Below are 17679 nucleotides of genomic sequence, written 5' to 3' on the forward strand. Positions count from 1 at the left end.
GATATAGTTAAAGAATTCTTTAGGGGGGATGACATAGGACAGTGGTTTAGGGCATATGAGGTAGCCATGTCCTCCCACCGGGTCCCTGAGAAAGATTGGGGAGCGGGGTTGTGGGGAAGGTTCCTTAGCGAAGGGCGGGACACCCTGCTAGATTTGCCCACTGCAGAACAGATTTCTTATCCCCACATGAAGGAGGCCTTAATGACCAGGTATGGGCTTACCCCTGAATTATATAGACAGAGGTTCAGGGGGTGTGCAAAGCGTCCTGGGACTACGTATGTGGAGTATGTGAATTTTTTTTGCAGAGCCCTGGATGGTTGGGTGAAGGGTAACAAGGTGAATGATTTTCAAAGTCTCTTTGATTTAATTGCATGGGAGCACTTGTCTGATAACTGTTTTCCTGAGTTACGCCAGCACCTGATTGATAGCAAGCTGTCCAACCCGAGGAAGCTTGCTGAGGAGGCGGACCGCTGGCTCAGCACCAGGGTCCACAAGGGTCCAGTGGGAGACTCCGCCAAGGGTGGGCAGGGTCCCCAGCAGAAGAGTGGGGGGGACAGGGGTAAACAGAAAGGGTTCCCTAAAGGCCCCCAAAGTAATCCCCAAGGGAACCAGCAGAAGGGTTCTCAGCCTCCCCCACCCCCAAAGCAGAATGGGGCCCCGACAGGTAGACCTGTTCCAAAGGGGCCCTTCAATTGTTACAAATGTGGTGACCCGGGGCACATAGCCAGTGACCCCAAGTGTCGCCTGTTTGGAAAACCAGCACCCACTGGTGCTCCGCCCCGACAAGTGACCAGTGTTCACTTAGGAGAAGAAGTGATGGTCCCGGGGGGTGGAGATCCTGTTCAGATGACCCTAGTCTCACTAGGAGACAGTGAGATGGTCCCTACAAACTACCTGCCCTCTAACACTAAAAAATATGGGCAGGTGGTTACCATCAATGGTAAGAAAGCTGAGGCTCTTAGAGATACCGGAGCCAGTGTGACTGCAGTGAGGCAGCACCTGGTGTCTCAAGAGCAGGTTGTACCCCATGCCTACTGTAGGGTTGTCAACGCTGACAATTCAGAGAGTCAGTGTCCGATGGCTCAAGTTCCCTTCGAGTGGGGGGGGGTCTCTGGTACTCTGCAGGTCTGTGTGAGGAAAACCATGCCTGTTGACTGTTTGCTAGGGAATGACTTGGAGGACTCCCCTTGGGAAAAGGTGGAGAAAACGACTCACCTGAAGATGGTGGGTCTGCCTGACTGGGCGTGCGTGACCACCCGGTCAATGGCAGCCAGTAGGGGTGATCAAGAAGTCCTGGGACCTGAAGGAGAGGCCCAGGAACCGGCCTTAGAGAGAAGGCGCAGGGGGCGCGGGAAACCGGCCCCTGCTGTTCCCACGGTCCAGGAGGAAGCAGACCTTGAGGGGGATGCCCTGGAGCCTACAGGGGAACAGATTGCTGAACTGGGGGACCTGCCTGAGCTGACCCATTGGCAGCAAGAAGGAGGCCCCTCCAGGGAGGAATTCTGCAGGGAGCAGAAAGAATGCCCTTCTCTCGTGGGTATGCGGCAGCAGGCTGCAGACCAGGCCAATGGTGTTCAGGCCAAAACACATTATGTGTACTGGGAGAATGACCTCCTGTATTCAGAGCCTAAGACTGCTGAACCTGGGTCAGCCCGTGTGCTGGTGGTACCCCAGAAGTTCAGAGCCTTCCTACTGGGACTGGCTCATGATGTGCCGTTAGCAGGACATTTGGGGATGGACAAGACCTATGACAGGCTTGTCACCCACTTTTACTGGCCCCAAATGCACAAGAGCTCAGATGCTCATTGTAGGACCTGTCCAACTTGCCAGGCAAGTGGGAAGAGTGGAGGGAAGAACAAGGCTCCACTCCAACCATTCCCTGTGGTCAGTACTCCATTCCAACGAGTGGGTATTGACATTGTTGGGCCTCTGGACCCCAAGACAGCCATGGGCAACAGGTTCATCCTGGTCTTGGTGGATCATGCCACCCGGTACCCTGAAGCCATCCCTCTGAGGACAGTGACGGCCCCCGTGGTGGGGCGTGCACTAATGGGAATTTTCTCCAGAGTGGGGTTCCCTCTAGAGGTGGTGAGCGACAGAGGGACCAACTTCATATCCAAGTATATGAAGTCCCTTTGGCAAGAGTGTGGTGTGACCTACAAGTTCACCACACCTTACCATCCCCAAGGAAATGGGTTGGTTGAAAGATTCAACCGAACCCTAAAGGGCATGATCATGGGCCTGGAAGGTCCAATGAGGCGTAAGTGGGACGTCCTCTTACCATGCCTGCTCTTTGCATACCGCGAGGTGCCACAGAAGTCTCTAGGGTTCAGCCCCTTTGAGCTGCTGTATGGTCACCCCGTGAGAGGACCACTGAGTTTGGTAAAGGAAGGCTGGGAGCAATCTCCCAGGAAACCTCCCCAGAATGTATATAGCTACATGCTGGCCTTCAGAAACCAAACCAGGCGCTTCAGACAACTTGCTGAGGCAAATCTGGAAGCTAGCCAGGAGGAGATGAAGCGGTGGTACGACCAGAATGCCACTCTGGTAGAGCTTCAGCCTGGACAAGAGGTGTATGTCCTGGCCCCAGTGGAACCCTGTGCACTTCAGGATAAGTGGACAGGCCCATTTGAGGTTGTGGAGCGCAAGAGCTCAGTGACATACTTGGTGGACATGAAGACGCCCCGGAATCCTTTAAGGGTCTTACATGTCAACCGCCTCAAGCCCCACTTGAAAAGGTCCGAAGTGGGCATGCTGTTGGCCACTGATGATGGAATGGAAGAGGAGTCTGAGCCTCTTCCTGACCTCTTAGTGGCCTGTGAGAAAGATGGGTCAGTGGATGGAGTTAACCTCTCACCCACCCTGACCCCTGAGCAACAGGAAGACTGCCGCCAGTTGCTGGGGCAGTTTCCAGACCTGTTCTCCCTGGTTCCTAGTGTCACAGATTGGTGCGTCCATGATGTGGACACAGGAGACAGCTTACCTGTGAAGCATAAGGCTTACAGGGTAACTGACAGGGTCCGGGCCTGCATCAAGGAGGAGGTCTCCAAGATGCTTGCTCTTAGGGTGGTTGAGTCTTCCAGCAGTCCTTGGTCCAGCCCCGTGGTCTTGGTCCCAAAGGCTGCTGCGCCGGGAGCCACACCTGAACTCCGGTTCTGTGTGGACTACAGAGGACTCAATTCAGTCACCAAGACTGACGCGCACCCTATCCCCAGAGCTGACGAGCTCATTGATCGGCTAGGGGCTGCCCGGTTCCTCAGCACGTTTGATTTAACGTCTGGGTACTGGCAGATCGCCTTGACCGATGGGGCAAAGGAGAGGTCCGCATTCTCCACACCAGATGGGCATTTCCAGTTCCGGGTTATGCCATTTGGGATGAAGAATGCCCCTGCCACCTTTCAGAGGTTGGTCAACCAGGTGTTGGTTGGGCTGGATGAGTTCAGTGCCGCCTACCTGGATGACATCGCAGTGTTCAGTGGCACCTGGCCAGAACACCTGCGGCACCTCTGGGAAGTGTTGATGGCCCTGCGCAAGGCAGGCCTCACAATCAAGGCGAGCAAGTGCCAGATTGGGCAGGGTTCCGTGGTGTACTTGGGACACCAAGTGGGGAGTGGCAAGGTGGCACCCTTGCAACCCAAAATTGAGACCATCCTGGCTTGGGAACCCCCCAAGACCCAGACTGCAGTGAGAGCCTTCCTGGGGCTCACTGGGTATTACAGGAGGTTTGTCAAGGGCTATGGCACTATTGTGACCCCCTTGACAGAGCTGACTTCTAAGAAGCAGCCCAGGAATGTGATTTGGACTGACACCTGTCAGAAGGCTTTTGACACCCTGAAGACTGCCATGTGCACGGCGCCCGTGCTCCTGGCTCCTGATTTCTCCAAGGAATTCATAGTGCAAACAGACGCTTCAGAGCATGGTGTAGGGGCTGTTCTCTCACAGATGACTGAGGAGGGCTGGGACCACCCTGTAGCCTTCATCAGTAGGAGGTTACTTCCACGGGAAAGTAGGTGGAGTGCAATAGAGCGTGAAGCATTTGCTGTGGTCTGGGCACTGAAGAAGCTAAGACCCTACTTGTTTGGGTCTCACTTCCGGGTTCAGACAGACCACAGGCCCCTCAGATGGTTGATGCAAATGAGGGGTGAGAACCCAAAACTGTTGAGGTGGTCCATCTCCCTACAGGGTATGGACTTTACGGTGGAACACCGCCCTGGCACAGATCACGCCAACGCTGACGGTCTGTCCAGGTTTTTCCGCCTTAGTGATGTGGAACTCCCTGGGGAAGGGTAGTTCCCCCCCACATTTCAGCTGGAGGGGACACGTGTTAGACCTGGCACCTTGGCGTGAGTTTCCCTTCCACTTTTTGCTGTTATGCCTCAGATGTTTTTGCTGGTGTCCGCTACTCAGGGCACTGCGCCACGGCCAACCCGTGCCGCAGTGCAAGTGCTCCCTACTGTAAAGTGTACATGTGATTGATATACCTGATTGGTTCATTGGATTTACTATCAGTCCCCAGTAAAGTGCACCAGGAGTTCCAGGGCTTGTGAATGCCAATACTGCTAGTGGGCCTGCAGCGCTGGTTGCGCCACCCACAGAAGCAGCCTTAAAATGTGTCTAGGGTCTGCCATTGCAGAACCTGCGTACAGTCTGGTACTGTCATGCTGGCTGGGCAAGTGCACACACTTGCCAGCCCCTAAACCTTCCCTTAACTTCATATTAGTCACCCCTATGGTAGGCCTGAGGGCAGGGTGCATTGTAAGTATAAGGTAGAACATGCCCAGATGTGTGTGGCATGTTCTAATAGTGAATTACTGCCAAATTCGTTTTTCACTATTGTAAGGCTACCAGTTCCCTTCTAGGCCAGATGGGCTGCTGGAATTATTACACTCTATAATCCCAGCAGGCTCAGGGAACATGGTAGGAATTAATGTTTAGTATGCCTGAACTCAGAATAATAAAATACTTCTTTTAGTAAAGTTTATTTTAATATCCTGTGTTTGCAAATGCTACTTTTAGAAAGTTAGCATTTGCTTGCCTAACCATTTCAGCCCGCCTCTGCTTGGATGTGGATCTGACTGTCTGGTGTGTGTGAGTGACAGGGCTGGGAGTTGACAGGTAGTGAATAGCCAGATGACACCTTAGTGGGTGGTGGGAGTTTCCCCTGAATGATGCATCAGGCTGTGCTCTGCCACCACAATGCTGGCTCCGCCCTCCTGGGGAGCGACTGATGACTCAGCCTGCACCTGGCCCAGGAAAGACCGAAGCTTGTCAACAGAGTGCTCAGGCTGCCCCTGTCTTCACAATGCCGGCTCCGCCCCCCTGGGGAGCGGCTGATGTGCCTGCCCTCACACTGAATGCAGAAGCAGAAGTACCCACCACAAGTGCTCAGGAGCTGAGAGCAGTTATGCAGAGGCCCCCCTGGCCAGCGAGAACAAAAGAAACTGTGTATAAAAGTAGGAGCCCTGCTCCTTGTAAATTAGAATCCTGTTTCACCACGAAGGACCTCTGCCCGACTAGAAGGAGAAGAGACGCTGGGAGAACTGGCCTGCTGCTTGCCTTGCTGAGAAAGGAGAGGAAAAGACTTGATAAAGAAAAGACTTTGCTGCTTTGTGCTTAAACATTCTCCAAGGGCTTGACTGAGCTTGCCCCCTGACCTGAGCCACAGGACCATCTGGCTCAACCTGCCTCTGCTCGTCTGCCGGTAATTAACCGGGATATCTACTACTGCCGGAGCTGTGACCTTGGTGCCCCAGCCCCTCCCTGAGGCCGTGACCGACTGTGTCTCCTCGTCCCCGCCGAGGAAGAGCTCCGCTCCGTTGAGCTGCTCTCCCCCCGCTGAGGAGATCGCTGTGTTGACCGCCTGGAAGGCTCGCTGCTGTGGTGCCCCCCAGCCCCTCCCTGAGGCCGTGACCGACTGTGTCTCCTCGTCCCCGCCGAGGAAGAGCTCCGCTCCGTTGAGCCGCTCTTCCCCCGCTGAGGGGATCGCTGTGTCGACCGCCTAAGAGGGCCCGCTGCGGTGCCTCACCCTCCCGCCAGAAATCCCCACCGGACGCAACCAGACCCAGGGGACAGACCTCCGAACTGGACGGACGCCTCGGGTGCCAGCCTCGCTCTGCCTGAGCCGCTGGGCACCTCGCCTTTGTCCCCGGAGGAAAGCCGCCACCGAGACCGTCAACGGGCTCGGGGCCCGCAACGTTTGTTTCTACCCTTGATTTTGGGGTTGCCAGCCTGCCTGCAAGGGCCAAGGAATTGTGAATATCACCCGCGGTGCGAGCCGCCCCTGTTCCGCTGACTCGCACCGCTCTGTGTGCCTGCCGGCAGCTCCGCGCTGAGAAGAGCGCTCCAGCCCCTCCCGCTGGAATCCTTTAGCTGTCGGGGAGACGAGGCTGCAATCAGAGCCCCTGCCCGAGTGACTGGGGCTGCGCTGGGTCCGTGGGCCTCCCCTCCACCTGGACAGCTCTGAGGTCGGTGTTTCCCCCCCGAGGGGGTCCCGCAGACCAGGGGGGCCATCAGCTGTCAGAGACCCGGCCGGGCCGATCGCGTCTCACGCGGGAAGCGTGAGACTTGGCAGGGCGTCGGGATTTCACCCGTCTAAAGCGCAACCGAGTGCAGAAACGAACCAGGAATCAAGAGAACACTGTGGAATACAACTTGAGATAAGAACAGTGCATTTTTGAACTACAACTAAAAGAGAGCTTGCCTATTTACAACCTGTGGGCATACAGAACCGTTATTTGATCTTGTGATAAGTCTGACCTAAGAGATATATATATTTTACATAAAGAAGCGTATTTTTATATACTCACAGCCTGGTGTCCATTTGTGGGGGGATTGGTATATTTTACTGTGTGTGTGTCTACAAATGCTTAACTGACTAACGCCTGGAGAATCGCCTTGGCTGCTCACGCCACGCACCTAGAGGGTGAGCAAGGGTAATTCTGAAGGGTCATCCTTTGCCCTGACTTAGAGGAGAGGGTCCCTGCTTGTCACAAGTACCTACTTGCGCCAACCAGAGACCCCCAATTCTAACATGAGGTAACACATGCTTTTGCTGCACTAAACTCATAATGCATACATGCAAACATTAGATCATCACTTTAATTGAGGAGTTCTCTTGTACTAAAATCTGTACATGTACAAATCATCAGACAGTGTCATTAACCTGTCAGACAAACACCACTTACCACAATCAGGACAGAATGACGCAGAAGCCCTCAGGGCAAGAAGCAGGAACACAAGGTGCCCCCACATTTCAAAAATCTGAAAGAGAGAACACACTTTGTTAATATTAGTGTGAATGTCATAGTTAGCTCCTTTCCCTTAGCCACTCTTCATTGGTGATGTCATAGATTGAAAGGTTTTGGTTATCATTGATGTAAAGATGCCCACTTCTCATCTCCTGCCTTTGCACAATCCTAGTGACCTGGACACATCAGGTGTTGGTGAGTGTCCAGTGCTGTTGGACATGCTCTGCATGAGAAGAGCATCACCACTTCTAGTCTTCGGTTGATGACTGCTCATGTCTCCCCATGGACCGTGAGCAACAAAGATGGAACCAAGGATTACATGAGTCCAGCGTGACTTCATGTCTTATACTGCAGATGTGTCAGCATGAAGCAGAGACTCCAATGCACACTACACACATCTAAAGCTACTTGGTAACTTTGATGTGTGCAGGTGCAAGGGTAAGAAGGTGGGTGTTTGTTAGGTGTAAGTTGAGAGAGCATGAGGTAGGCATTAGCTATGTGTACATAGGTGTTAGTAGGGGTAAATTATTAGACATGTGTGATGGTTGTGCACTGACCAATATGGAGTTGAGGTTATTATTTGTTAGCCTCTTTCCTCAACTCTTTTCATCACCTACGTCACTCTACTTAGATGCTACTACCATTGTAATAGTAGTTATAAATACTTGCAATAGAATCATCTGTACATTTATTGTCATGTCAAATGTCAAAGGTTCTTATATAGCGCCTTATCACCGCAAGGTCTCAAGGCACTTGCTTTGGGAACCCGTCCTAGCTTTTTCCCTGTGAGATAACGCGTATTGGGCATCCCCAAGGTGAAAGCCAGGCATCCCGCCGAGGGGGGGGGCGTAGTGGAGATTAAGCAAGCTATTGCCCAGAGTTGCAGAGTGTGAACCCGTGGTTCGAGCAGGCACCGAAGCGAGAATTATCGAGTCCGTGGACATTTGGGCTCAAGACCCTGCCGCGTAAGGAATTGAACCCTGGTCCCGGGTCTGACCTCTGCTTCAGGTTCTGCCTCCTCTAACCAGTGAGCCACACTTCTCCACATTGTAAGTTCATTATTCATATTATGGGAGATCAGTATACGTATTCATACATTACACCCCTATAAGGTGTGAACACTCTATATTTGTTTTGTGAGTAAATGCCAACGTTGGATTGTGTGGTCTTTAAATGACCACCTCTCTGACCCTGTCTTAGGTGTGTCCATGTGTTGAGCATTTAAATCGGAATGTAACGCTGCTTCCTTCTTGCATTATATTAATATAGGCTCATATGCTGTACAGAAATACTGCGTACATTGTGTTAATTAAATACGCAGTCATATAATATACTGCATACATCTAACTCACTCTTGCATGACTCGACTGAGCTCAGGAATGTTTGTGAATTACAGCTACTTTACACATCTGTGCACCATATGCTGAGATATGACTCTTTGCTGTAGTCTTGAGTCTTACTGCTAGCATACCATTCTCAGAGAGATAAATGTCAGTGATCTATTCGCCTGCACTGCCGTCCCTGCTGTCGCACCTCTGAGAGGTGAATCACATACTCACTTTGCGGAAATCTCCTGCGCTGCACAGAACACTGCTGCCGCTTAATCGAAGAGGAGTATACTCACCATACTAACTCTTCTGTCACTCCTTCAAATATGTAAATTCCTCCTAATCGCTCTGATGTTACCCCCAGGAAGATAAATACCTCCCACTCACTCTGCTGTTGCTCCTGCAGGGAGGTACTTACCGCCTTCTCACTTTGTGGTAATGTGCAATATCTCAGGCACTTACATTTCTTTGTAGAGAGTTAAGTTCCCCCTTCTTGATGTCTTAAATCTACAATCATGCATATCACTTGTTTATCCATTTCTCTGGAATATTAAGAAAAGAAAACTCTAGTGCACGTTCTTGTACTCGATAGTGCTAAATGTGTTCTGTGTCCTGTCCCGTATCTAATGTTGACATCTTTTTTCTGAGAGAGTTAAATACCTCATTTACACTGTCTCTGATCTCTTGTACTCCATAACTGCAATTCTACCATTTATTCCTTGTCAGATTAAATACCCCAAACTCACTTTCTCTAATCTCCTGCACTGACAATGCTACCATCTCTTCATTAGCACAGTAAATATTCAATGCTCACTGTCTCTGAACTCTTGTACCCCATATTCATTGTCTCCAATGCAGTCATACCCTCATTGTTGAGTTACATGCCCCATACTCACTGTCTCTATTCTCCTCTAGCCCATACTTACTGTATCTAATCCCTTGTACCCCACACTCACTTTGCCTAGCCTCATGTACCCCATAGTCATTATCTACAATCTCCTGTACCCCATACTCACTGTCTGTAATCTCCTGCACTACCTCCAATGCTATTATTTCTTTCTTATTGAATTAAATGTCCCATACTAACTGTCTCTGCTCTATACCCCATACTCACTGTATCTAATATCCTGTATCTCATACTCACTCTCTCTGGTATGCTGTACTCCATACTCACTGTCTCTAATCTCATGTACCACATACACAATCTCTGTAATCTCCAGTACCCCACATTACATGATTCTTATTTCCTGTATCACATACTCACTCTCACTAATCTTCTGCTGCAATATCTTTCTTTACAAGTCACTGTCTCCAATTGCCTGTACACTTTATGCTCCATGTCTTAGCTCTTGTACCCCATACTCTATGCTTCTCATCTGTTGAATCTCATGATCACTTGTCCTAATCTGTTATACCTCTTACCCTTTGACTGTAAACTACTGTACTCACTAGTTCTAATCTCCGGTATCCAATATTCACTGTCTCTAATATCTTCTTCCCCATACTCACTGTCTCTTATCTCCTTCACTACCTCTAGTCTTATGAGCCCTTCCTTATTGACTTAAATACTCCATACTCCCTGTCTATAATCCCCTGTATTCCCCATACTCACTGGGGTATGTGTACAAGTACTGCCGCTAACTAGTGTTAGAATTAGTTAACTGCATTTTTCTTAACGCGGCCTAGCACCAAAAACGATCACCCTGTTACCGATGTATTTACAATGCGTTGCTACATGGCAATAGTTTCAGGTAGCCACAGTGAAAACTGTTGCTAACATTAGTGTGAAAGTGATACAAATTCTGACGTTAGCTGGTGAAAAATGCCAAAAGTCAATTTGCGGGCGATTAGCCAATAAGTCCACCTCCAGTGAAAAACATACAAGGTAAACAATGGAATGCAGAATGGAGCAGGCAGTGACAAGTGCAGCACAGATTAACAACCTCCCCAAACCTCACAACAGCCAGGATGACCAGCCAGAGTCCCAGGGGAAGAGGAAATACAGATTCAGGGCTACATATATGAAAAGAGGTGCATTGCTTGGGAAAACCTGTGATGCATCAGATTTCATAGCGTCCTCCTCCCAACACCATAGCAGCCAACACCTTGAAAGCGCTGACAGTCCTTTGGTGCCCGGAGGCCTCACTGTGCCTGCGTATAGGACTCAGAGTGGGATGCGAAGGGGCTGTGAGTTCCTCAGCCGTAGTGGTAGACATTGAGGTGTCTGCAATCGCCCCTACCTGGTTGTGAAGTCTGCCTGGTCACATGGAGTCATATTGCTGACATTTGTGAGACTTCATGCATAAAGGGGCCCTGTTGCATCACCTGCATTGGGAGGTTCCCCAGCAGACTTGTTGGTGACGGCCGTATCTAGTCTTGTGAAATCCTGCCTGGCCGAGGCTCCTACTGGCTGAGTACAGATTTGGAGAGAGTGCAGTCGTCTGTGCCATGATGTCAATGTCCAGGTGAGGAGAAGGTGGGATACATAGCGGAGGAGGCCCCGGTGGTCAAGTCGGGCCCAGGCCTAGCAGCTGTGGGTGATGCATCCCCAGTGGTGGCTCCTCCACTATGGCAGAATAACATCGCCCCACTGCTTTCAAGCAGTGCAGGAAGAGGAAACATGACATGATGCTATGTTTCCTTTGCGTGTGGGTCTCCTCCTGCCCAGCCGACCACCAGCACAGCAGACCGGCTCAACTGCATCCTCCTCAACGAGCGGTCTCTCCACCAAACACACAACAGGAATGTGTGGTCCTTGATGCCACCTCTTCAGAAATCACCTTGTTCATGGAAACCTGGGCCAACCTCCGCTCTAGACCAAACATCGCCACCACCATCCACGAAGGGATACAAGTCACCCGCACGGAGCACCCTGAGCCCCCAGGAGGAGGAATTGCCATTGTCTAAAAAAGCACAATCCGACAGACCATGCACTCTAATGACCCGACGGCTACCATGGAACACCTCCACTTCCAGATCCTGACCAATCCAACCCCACCCTCTGCAGAATCCTCATCTACAGGCCCCCAACACAGGAACCCCCATTTACCAATGCCATTGTAGACCTCATTGCACACCAGGCTCTCCCCTCCACTAACTACATCCTTCTCGGACACCTCAACTCCACCTGGACAACCCCAGTCACCAGAACACCATCACCCTCCTGGTGAACCATCCCCAGCATCGGACTCAAGCACCTAGTCACTGCATCAATCCACATAGCAGGATACAGGCTTGACCCCGTCTTCTAAGCCAACCGGAAATATAACTACAGCAACACCCGACCTCTCCTGGACCAACCATCATAGTAAACATCGCCATCATAGCCCCCTCAGCCACAGCTGTATCAAGGCCATCAAAGAAATATTCGGCAACTCCCTCAGCACCACCACTACACCAACTCTTAGAGATGCCCACACCGCAGCACGCAAACTCCACCAATGGAGCTCCAACTGGACCAACACCCTGGCAGCTCCTCTGTGTCAATGGACCGAGCATCTGGGGGTCGGTGGCCATGGGGGAAGGTGACAGCAGACACCTTGGACTCTTACTCTGTACAAAGGGACTGATCTAGGCATATGCAGGACCTTGTGAAACCCTATGCCACATTATACCTGCGTCAGGTAGGATGTACGCAGGGTGGGGATTCCCATGTAACGAGGCCTCATATGAGTGACAATTCTAGAACACCACCGCGTTAAAACTTTATGCCTGCCTCATAAGGGTGATGCAGTGCCATAGGGGTAGGACTGCCCCATGCATTGCTGGAGTTGCATCATGCTTGTGATAAAATTGCAGCAATGCGTGACTTCGGTGCTGACAAATACATCAGAAATACAGACATATCTGTAAATCCTTATGAAATGGAGTGCCGTACAGTAAACACAGCGCATCCATGGTGTCTGAAGGGGGGAAAAGTGAAAAGTGTTGCTTTGCTGTTTTGTCGCAGTGATGCAACACTTTTCATGAATGAGGCTGAGGACTGCGCCCTATCTTATTGTGGGGCGTATTGCTGAGCTTTTGTTTTGGTGTAGGGCAGTGCATTAATATTCTTTGCCCCAAGTGTTTGCACCAATTTTAAGACCAGTTATTTTCTAGTCTTAAAAAATGGCCTCTAACTGAACTTAGAGGCAGTTGTTTGGGTTTTGAACCATGCAAGGAATTCCTTGTAAATATCGCAAAGCAGGGTTAGTAGCAGTTTTTTTTTTACAGGAATGCATCTCATTTTCGTTAACTCTCGCTAACAAAAGTTGTGATCTTTAAATATGATGTTTTCTTTGGAAAAGTTCTGCTATCTTCAATTGAGGCAACTTTTAAATAAGGCGATAAAAAAAGCTGCAGTAACATAAAAAAACTGTTGCAACACGGCATTATGTCCTTGTACATATGCCCCTCTGTGTTTAACCTCCTCTACCCAATGCTCAGGGTCTCTATTCTCTTGTATCCCATTCTCACTGTCTGTAGTCTCCTACAGTACCTCCATTGCTGCCATCTCTTTCCTATTGAGTTAAATACCCCATACTTACGGTCTCTCATCAGCTGTACCCAGAGCTTAATTTACAAAAGATATGTACTAGGGCCCTCGTCAGGAGGCCACCCCATCTGGCACCACCCATTTCCACTGCCAGAGTTGACAATGTCAGTACACTACTACCACAGTGACAATGTGTGGAGTGGTGTGGCTCACTGGTTAGAGGCGGCAGACCCGGAAGCAGAAGTCGGCCCGGGACCAGGGTTCGATTCCCGACGCGGCAGGGTCGTGGACCAGGGTCAGCAGACCCTGATAATTCTCGCCTCGGTGCCTACTCTAACTAGGGATCACACTCGGCAACTCTGGGCATTAGCTTGCCTAATCTCCACAACGGCCCTCCACATATGCCGGGGATGCCTGGCTTCACGGGTTCCCCAGCGGTATACAGCGCCAGGAAGCCGACTGGCAACAGTGCGCTTTATAAGTATACACATTACATTACATTACAATGCAGATTGTGCAAGGCCCCCCAAAGCTGTGAGAATAGCTTAGGAGGTATTAGTAGTTTTTACGTCTGTTTCACTAATAAAATTGTCTTGTGACAGCTGCCATAACTGCCGGTGCCAAGCACCGGAAACCACCGGCTTAATTTAAGTACAGCGTACCCCATGTTCGCTGCCTTTAGTCTCTTGTACCTCATAGTCACTGTCACTAATCTCCTTTCCCCATAACTCTCTCTGTAATCTCCTGCCTTACCTCCAAAACTGCCCTCTGCCATCTCCTTCTTATCGAGTAAATACTCCCTTTGCATTGTTGGGAATCTCCACTCATATCTGACACGTTCATCTCCTGCTCACACTGTGAAATGTGGCACATTCTGAGCATCCAGATCTCTTCCTCAGGGTGATTCTCATTCCCTGTCTGGAGTTGTCTCTCTAATCTCTCCCAGGACCATTCTATGTGATCGAGAAAAATAATACTCACTCTCCGGAGAGCCACAGGTCTGTCCGGTAACCACAGGTGAGCAGTGATGGCTGGAGTGCTCTAAACTTTAACTTGAGGCACACTGCCCTTATATACCTGACCCCGCACATGAGGAGTGATCTTCCACGCCCCCAGCATCCAATGATATGCCTTATTTGTTTCAATCCTCTGCAGCTTCATGACTGACATCAACTCCACCCACCTACAACTGTTTGCTCATTTGTGTCTCTTCCAAGAATTATCTACCTGAGAAAAACGTCTTTTCATGCGCACACGAAGACACACACAGAACAGCATACACACATATACTCACACAAGTGTGCTCATAAGAACAGATACACACAAACATAAGGAACACACGTACGTTCACAGAAACACACGTGCAAACAAACTCACATGTGCTCACACACTGACTCCCACAGCACCACAGACATAAACAAATGCACATAGAAAAACAAACTAAAAGGAATAGAATTAATGGCACTTCTCTTTGGGCCACATAAACACAAACAGACTTGGAAACAAAGAGGATCATTTAGACTTTGAGGGGGGTGTGGGGAAAATGCAGACTTTGAGCAAGTTCTTGAGCTGATGCCCATTGGCCATCAGACAGCCAGGTCATAGTGACACCTGCACCCAAATGCAAGCCTATTTGTGTTTCTACTGCAGGTTTAGAGCTCACAGATTCAGAAAATCTTATTAATTCATCTTAAAAATATTTCCATTCATTACATTTTTATTTCAAAATACATTAGATAGTACTGTAGAAGTTTTTTTTTTAGTTTTTTTATTCTTATTGACAAGCAGGGCAAGATGATCAACAAATACATTTTAAACAAAACATATGATATAAAATCAAATATCGGTACAGATCAAAATACAAATAAAGTAACACCATACACTTTACATTACCCATCTTTCAAATATAACCTTAAAATAGAACAAAAAACAAATGGGATAGTGTATATTATTGTATCAATAATGAAAAAGTGAGAAAAACACAGATATGTATTCCCTGAGGCTTACCACTGTTAGTATCTTCTGTAATCATGTACTATTCTAAAAAGGTGCCCCAAATGTTGGCAAATTTCCCAATTGCTTTTATTCCCCGGTTCCTTGCAATTGAACCCTCCATAGTATAGATCTCATTAACTAACGCCCACCATTCCATTGTATGAGGGGGGTTCGGGGAGATCCAAGCTCTCGCGATAACCAATCTAGCACTGGTCAAAAGTATATTTAACAAATCTGTGTTAATAGTGCTAGACGGGTATATAGCAAGTAAAATTGAGGCTGCTGATAATGAAAAACGGATCACTTTTTGTTTATATAAGATATTTTCTATTACCGACCAATACCTTGCTAATACCGGACATGTGTAGATCATATGTACAATATCTGCAGCCAACAGCCCACACTTAGGGCATTTAGTACGGTCACTGTTCAAATTATTTTGTGCCCATTTAGAAATTCTCAATGGTGTGTAATATAGGTGAGATATTGTTCTGTACGATTGAAGCATTAAACTAGATGAATGAGTCGTTCTATTGATGTTTACTAAAGCGGCTGTAATATTCTGAGTTGTCACATTAAATCCTAATATGGAAGTCCATTTTGTCGCTAATCGAGGAGTTTCATCCAATTTGTTTTGGTTTAAACACTTATATCCCAGACTAATTACGGATTTTCGATTTGTTGAATAAAAGCAACTCCATAAATCTGAGCTACTTACGGATATCAGATTCATTTTACGGATTAAATAGTCCCTTATTTGAATATACTTAAAGCGCATTGATTCCGGTAATTTGAACAAAAGTTTCAAAGTTTCAAATTGTAAGAAGCCCCTTGAACCATACTGTAGAAGTTTTCTATATGCAAAGTAAATGGGATCTGTGTATTTGTTTCAGCTCTTGGGAGAACCAAATAAGAAAAGCTGTCCTTAAGTGTTAGTTGCATTGTTGTACAAGCCGACAGAGCATACATGAGGCCCTAATGAATGTATTGTTTATACAGCTTTTCATAACCCTAATGAGGCCATATGCGCATTCCTAGATGGTCCAGATCATAAGTTATATATCGCCTCATACCCTTGGTGATGGGATTGGAGCTTTTGTTTGGGTACGTGGAGGGTGACTCTGTCTTTGAGGTATTGGGGTCCAGTGTTGTGTAGGCATTCATAGTAATAGGTGAGCCTCTTGAAGGTAACTCTTTTCTCGACAGGGAGCCAGTGGAGACTTTGTAGGTGTTGGCTGATGTGTTTGTGTTGGGGGATACCGAGGTCTGGCGGCAGTGTTCTGTATTGTCTGGAGCTTGCGGAGTAGGGACTTGTTGATGCCAACATAGAGGGCGTTTCCGTAGTCTAGCCTGCTGGTGAAGAGTGTGTGGGCGACTGTCTTCCTTGCCTCGAGGGGGATACCTTTGAAGATCTTACGGAGGATGCGGAGGGTGTTGAAGCATCTGTAGGTGACGGCACTGAAATGTCTATTCATGGAGAGGGAGGAGTCGAGTACGATGCTGAGGTTATTGCTGTGGTCTGTGGGGGTCGGTGGTCTGCAGAGGACACTGGGCCAACAGGTGTTGTTCCATGCCAAGAGGTTGGTTCCGAGTTCTGTTTTCTCCAAGTCGAGGTTTAGGCAGCTATTGCTCATCTAGGCTGTGACGTCCTGCATTCCTTCCTGGAAGCGGAGTCTGGTGGTGGTGAGGTCCTTGGGGATGGAGAGGATGATCTGGGTGTCGTCGGCGTAGGAGACTATGCTGAGGCTGTGCTGTTGGATGATGGAAGCGAGGGGAGGCATGTAGATGATGAAGAGGGTCGGGCTCAGTGATGATGACCCCTGTGGGACTCCGCATTTGATTTCCGTGGGTTCCGAGAGGAAGGGTGGCAGTCTAATCCTTTGGTTCCTGCCAGTGAGGAACGATCTGATCCAGTCGAGGACGGTGCCTTGCATGCCGGCTTCGTGTAGTCTGGTTGCGAGTGTTCGATAGGAGACTGTTTTACACTCATCTCACTCTAGCAATTTGGGGGAGGTCCAGTGTTGTAGTGCAAACGTCCTAATCCATCACTACGATTTATTATAATTGGAGGCATTCTATTCAATGAAATTTAAATTATTTGTGTTAAATATCAGCGGATCAACCCACAAAGCGTTCAGTCTCCTTGCTGAAATTCTCCTCTCTTGAATCCCTCAAAGGGCAAACTCATCCGATTGTCCTTCTGAAAATAATAATTTTAGTATTATTAAACTGGGCAATATTAACATCAAATATAATGCAGTTTAAACAAGCACTAACTAAGCCAATTTATTTGACTTTTATGTTGAGCGAGCACAAAAAATCTACATGCTAATTTACATAGATGACACATGCCTGCAGAACAGAAATACGAAAACACCCAGTAGCGGCGCCTCCGCTAATGTTGAGGAGCGTCACACCCTTGCCAGGAGCAGAAAAGAAAGGAAACAACATTATCATTTTATTTTTTCCTTCTGCTGAAGCAGTGCATGAGGGGGCAGAGCTGGACGGTAGGGGATGAGTGGGAGAACACTCTCTTGCGCAATGACTGTTTGGTCGGCCCTCTCTGGATTGCAGCGTTGTGATTGGTTTTGGGGTGGGAGCCTGTCAGCCTGCTTCCTGTTCCAACCTGAAGTCG

The 17679-nt window shown here is 48.8% G+C and overlaps 1 protein-coding gene across 2 annotated transcripts in view; it reads right to left on the bottom strand.

Annotated features, from left to right (window-relative positions):
* The window catches only part of LOC144822035 (CD5 antigen-like), a 606799-nt gene that overhangs the window by 201625 nt on the left and 387495 nt on the right, over window positions 1-17679 (bottom strand). The window contains exons 2-3 of one of the 2 annotated variants that reach the window (XM_078679104.1): window positions 14031-14057; window positions 7185-7260 (exon numbers count right to left, since the gene is read on the bottom strand). In XM_078679104.1, coding sequence (XP_078535230.1) covers window positions 7185-7251 — 67 coding nt within the window. In that variant the 5' untranslated portion in view covers window positions 7252-7260; window positions 14031-14057. Of the gene's footprint in view, window positions 1-7184; window positions 7261-8806; window positions 8836-14030; window positions 14058-17679 lie in introns of those variants that run through there. The other variant, XM_078679103.1, reaches the window with a different exon arrangement.

This window comes from Lissotriton helveticus, chromosome 3_1 (assembly GCF_964261635.1).
Source record: "Lissotriton helveticus chromosome 3_1, aLisHel1.1, whole genome shotgun sequence".
NCBI lineage: Eukaryota > Metazoa > Chordata > Amphibia > Caudata > Salamandridae > Lissotriton > Lissotriton helveticus.